Source organism: Arachis hypogaea, chromosome 15, assembly GCF_003086295.3.
Source record: "Arachis hypogaea cultivar Tifrunner chromosome 15, arahy.Tifrunner.gnm2.J5K5, whole genome shotgun sequence".
NCBI classification, from domain to species: domain Eukaryota; kingdom Viridiplantae; phylum Streptophyta; class Magnoliopsida; order Fabales; family Fabaceae; genus Arachis; species Arachis hypogaea.
Window position 1 is genome coordinate 58,184,243 of NC_092050.1, and position 5,295 is coordinate 58,189,537.

At 35.5% G+C, this 5,295-nt stretch overlaps 1 protein-coding gene across 1 annotated transcript; it reads left to right on the forward strand.

Moving 5' to 3' along the window:
- The first annotated feature begins 3,588 nt into the window (after positions 1-3,588).
- On the forward strand, positions 3,589-4,559 carry LOC114925349 (zinc finger BED domain-containing protein RICESLEEPER 2-like). The gene is made up of 2 exons (XM_029292946.1): positions 3,589-4,147; positions 4,252-4,559. Exons 1-2 carry the CDS (start codon positions 3,589-3,591, stop codon positions 4,557-4,559), a joined length of 867 nt encoding a protein of 288 aa, XP_029148779.1.
- The last annotated feature ends 736 nt before the right edge of the window (positions 4,560-5,295 follow it).

The window sequence follows — 5,295 nt, forward strand, 5'->3', positions numbered from 1 at the left end:
TTGCATTGACATTTGGGGTAAGGGTGCTACTCCCACAATGCCTTGGATTAGCAAATGTATATGAAGCCAATACTCTCCTTTGTGGTTGACCATTGTTGTTGGCCACTCCCACTGGTGGATTTGTTGGGTTCTCCTCCAATTTTTTTGTACTCTTCTTCAGAGGTTTCCAAAGGTAGAGACTTCTTTCCTTGCTTCTGTCATACCACCAAGAAATAAACACAAAACCAAAAACAAAAACAATTCACTCTACTACTAGAGTGAAGTTAGTGTTAGCTTAAGCAAAAATTCAAACAGTTAATGTGCTTAGTAAAAAAAAAACAAAAAGAAAAAGTGCTTAATCTAGACCACCACCTTACTTAATCATTGTCAATCTAATCAATCCCTGGCAACGGCGCCAAAAACTTGATGTGTGGAAAACGATCCAATACAAAACTCACCAGCAAGTGGACCGGGTCGCATCAAGTAATAATAACTCACATGAATGAAGTCGATCCCACAGGATTGAAGGATTGAAAAATTTTAGTTAGGTGGTTGATTTAGTCAAGCAAACAAGTGTTGAATTAAGTGATTTGTTTTCAATAGAAGCTAAATTGCCTGAATTTTAAAGGGAGAGGGGAAATTGACAGTAAATTAAAGAGCAAAGGAAATAAAGAAGCTGAATCTTAAAGTGCAAGTAATGTAAATTGCAGAAACTTAGATTGCAAGAAATGTAAAGAGCGTAATCTTAAAGTGCAAGAAATGTAAATTGCTTGAATCATAAAAGGATTTGGGAGCTGGAATTTCAGAAATTAAGAAAGAAAAAGTAAATGGCATTCAACAGAAAAGTAAAGGATGAATTAAGATGCAGCAGATCTAAACAGAAAAGAAGAGTTACTTGAGGAACCAAACAGAAAGTAAAATGTAGCTCAATTGCAATAGCTAAAGGAAAGTTGAAGATCTCAGGGATTGGATGAGACTAGAGAACAAGTCTAGATCTCAATTCCTTCCTTGATCCAAGAAAGAACAATTGCAAAAGAAGTAGAAATCACTTGCAGAAGAAATAGAAGATGAAAGTAGTAAAGAGAACTTGGATCCAAACCACATTCTTTGAAATTATGCATAAAGTAAACAAGAGAGATCTCAGATCAAGAATGAAACAGAATTCCTTCAATTCTCAATCCAAAATTCAAAACAAAGAGTAGAGAGTGCAGAAGTAAGAACAAGGAAGAAGAGAAATCAATTCTCCTTCCCAATTCCCAAAATAAACTCAGAGATCCAAAATGAAAGTAAAACTCAAAAAATTCCAAAGTGAAAATTCTAAAAGAAGGTAAAAGGTTCCCTCTAAAACAAACTAGCTTCTATTTATACACTTCCGATTTTTGGATTTTAGAATTTGGAGTGGGCTTTTTAATTTGGTGAAGAATTGATTTTAAATGGAATTTTGGTTGAATTTTTGGCCCATGGGTGCCACTCCCAGGGAAAGGCTCGGTTCATGGCATGAGCGCAGCATTGGTGCTCCCTGGCCGTGTCAATGTTGGTGCGTGACAAGGCTTGGCAAGACAAGGGAGAGTGCTCAGTTCTTGGCATGAGCGCAGCTTCCTCCTTGTCTCTAGTGTGAGCTTAAGTTTGAATCCTTGGGGAAGCATTGCTGGCCCTTTTCCTTTGTGCAATAAAGCAACGCCTCCTTCCTTGCTTCCGTGATGTGCATGGTTCGAATCCCAGGGAATGCACTTCAGCCAATTTTGGCTTATTTCCTTGCAAGGGTAGCGCTTCCCTTAATCCCCTTGCTCATGAGTTCGAACCTTGTGGCCTTCACTAGCAAACTTTTTCCTTGAATTTATTTTTGGAAGGCCCCCGATAAAGCTCTTGGCACCAACCGAGCTTTTAGCAATTTTGCCTTGCTTCCTTGTTATTGTGTAGCGCTCGGTTCACAAGGAGAGCGTAGCTTTCCCTTTGCTTGGCCTTGGTCCCTTGAGTAGCGCTCTTATGGAGAGCACTAAGCTCTTTGAGAGAACGCTATGCTTTCTTTCCTTTGTTGCGCCACACTTTTCTCTTCCTTGGGCCACGCTTCTTAGGCCACGCTATCTTGTTTTCTTCTTTTCTTCACCTACAAGTAATCAAAACAACCAATCAAAGTATCACCAAATTCACAAAGTTTATAAATCATTTAAAAACCAATTAATTTTAGCTTAAACCTCATGATTTAGTGTCAATTAAAGGATGGTTTATTGATTCAACAAAACCATGCAATTCCACTCCAAACCACTTAAGTACAATGAAAGAAAGTGCATAAAACCTAATGAAACAAGTGAAAAATACTTGAAAAGCTAGCATAAGATGACTTGTCATCAGTTATATGCCTCGCGATTTTGTTATATGCCTCCCGATTTTGTGTTATATATGCCACTTTTTATTTTGTTCAATAATGGTTGTTTATTTTGTGTTATATATGCCATTTTTTATTTTAATTTAATTTGAAAATATGTAAGGTAGATGCAGTAGAATTCAAACCCATCATCACCCATGTTAGTTTATTTTTTAAACTTATATAAATGTATATAAACGAATTAGTGATTGATAGAGACGGTTTTAGACTTATATACTTGTTAATCTGAGTTCTGAAGTAAGGAGAATATCTAATAATTGAGATATTAATTCAATGGAACATTAATTAAGCATAGGTTCAATTTGGATTCTTGGATACTGTAAAATATTTAAGTGTGTTGAACCACATTGGTTACTAACTTACTTTGGATAATTATTCACTTTAATAGTGATCAATTTACACTTTAATTCATTCACTGCTAGTACTCTTAAATTTGCTTATTGTTGATGTTGTTGTAGACTAGATGAGGTGAAAGCTCAGAGAGCTCTAGAATGCCCTTGCATTGTTGACTTGCAAGCTGGTTCCTGCGGCTTTCAATTTTTGGAGGTGTTTCTCTATTTTCTAAAGAGAGCACTGTTGAAGAAAAAGTAAGTTCCAAACATGTCTGCCATATATGTATATGTATTCCTATATTAGTGACTTTACAAACTAGGTCTAAGTAACCCTGTTAGTGTTAGCATGTAATGATGTATTTATTACTTCATGGTTTGTGTCATTTTTATTTATTTATTTATTTTTTTAAAATGTTATTTAGTTGTTTACATTGGTTGAGGATGTACAAGTTTAGAATTAACAAAGTGTATTTTTAAATGAAGTGGCCTTTATGATTGCCATAGCATTTTTCCTCAATAAAAGTGGCTTGATTTCATAATGCATTAAATTTCAAAAAAAAATATGTGCCATTTTCTATTAAAGTAGACTAGATGTCACATGTGTCTTTTGTATGAACAAGTATTAAGCAAAGTCGATTTATTGGTTTTGTTTAATTAGTTATTTAATTTATAATTAGGTTTATTGCTCATATTAAAAATGTCTGAGAGAAAAGAGCATTCAAATCCTGCTGCTCCTGCTAATCCCTCATTTCCTCCTCAACCTAGTGGATCTTCTGGGCATAAGAATTGATTAGAAATATGGGAACATTTCATTCCAATCGAAGGGATAGAGAAGTATGTGAGATGTAAAACTGCAACAGTCAAATAAAATATGCGGGGAGAACAAGTGCTATGCGGAAACATTGGAAGCGATGCTTTGACTCAAACAACGAACAGAGCAAGAGACAAAGCATAGAAGGGGGAACAAGTGGTCCTATATCCTCACCGAGTGTTACAAAGTTTGACCAAGCAGTATCTCGAAGTATCCTCACTAAGATGTTTGTGACTGAAGAGATAGCTTTTCAATTTGTAGAAAGAAATGTGTTTCGAAGGCTTTTCCATAGCTTGCAGCCTAAGTTTAAAATTCCTTTGCATACTATATTGGCACGTGATATACTTTCTCTTTATGATATAGAGAAAATGAAGTTACAAAGTTATCTCTCTTATCATTGTCAAAAAGTGTGCCTTACAACTGACACTTGGATGACGTTGAGTCAAAAATTGACTTATATGTCTCTAGCGGCATACTTTATTGACAATGATTGGAAGTTGCAAAAGAGGATATTGAATTTTTGTCAGGTTGAGGGTCATTCAGGAGATGTACTTGGTAGAGCTATTGAAGGTTGTTTGGATGCTTGGAAATTGCATCAAGTTTTTACTGTAACGGTTGATAACGCAACTTCTAATGATGGTGCAATTTTATACTTGAAAAAGAGATTAAATGCATGGAATAGTCTGGTTTTGAAGGGGGCTATCTTCATATGCGTTGTTGTGCTCATATCCTAAATTTGATAGTGAAAGATGGCTTGAAAGAGATTGATGATTCAATTACGAGAATTTTTAATGCAGTAAAATATGTCAAGTCATCTCCTATGAGAAGTGAAAGCTTCAAAGCATGCATTAAGTGGGAGGGCATCAATTATAAAGGGCTTGTTTCTTTGGATGTCCAAACTCGGTGGAATTCGACATATTTAATATTGGAGGCAGCATTGAAGCTTCGAGCGGCGTTTGATTTGCTTGAGTTGCAAGATGATAAATATATTAATGAGCTGAGCAAATCTTATGGTGTGCCTACAAATGATGATTGGACTTATGCGGAGTGAATTTTACCATTCTTGAAAATATTCTATAATGCTACATTGCACATTTCTAGGAGTTTGTATGTCACTAGTATTAAATACATGAAAAAAGTCTTTAGCATCGGAAGAAAAATGAAGTTGCATTGTGAAAATACTGATTTGAGCATAAGATTAATGGCGTCCAAGATGAAAAGGAAATATGATAAGTATTGGGGAACACCAAATGTCATTCACATGTTGTTGTTAATTGCAATTATGCTTGATCCATGTCACAAGTTGGATTTTGTAAATTGGATTTTGGATGAGTCATTTGGTGTTGAAAAGGGAGGAGAACTCAAGTAAAAATTTTCTACTTTCTTGAATTCCCTTTATAATCACTACCAAGGCAAAGAAGATGAATCTCAAAGTAATCAAGATGCAATGATTAATGAAGAGGATGAAGATGATATCCTAAATATTTATTTGCAGTCAACTTGACGTGATTTAGATGCTAAATCTGAACTTGACAGATATCTAAAAGAAGATTGTGAGGCTAGAAACAAGTCGGCAGAGTTGGATATTTTGGATTGGTGGAAGGGAAATTCAACCCGATTTCCTATTCTGAGAGTGCGTTTAGTACAGGAGGAAGGATTATTGACCCTTATCGAAGCTCCTTGACACCATATATGGTGGAAGCTCTTGTATGCACTCAAGATTGGGTAATAGATGACCTTTTTGGACTAATTAAAAATTTTGAAGAGATTGAAAAAGCTAAATAAGG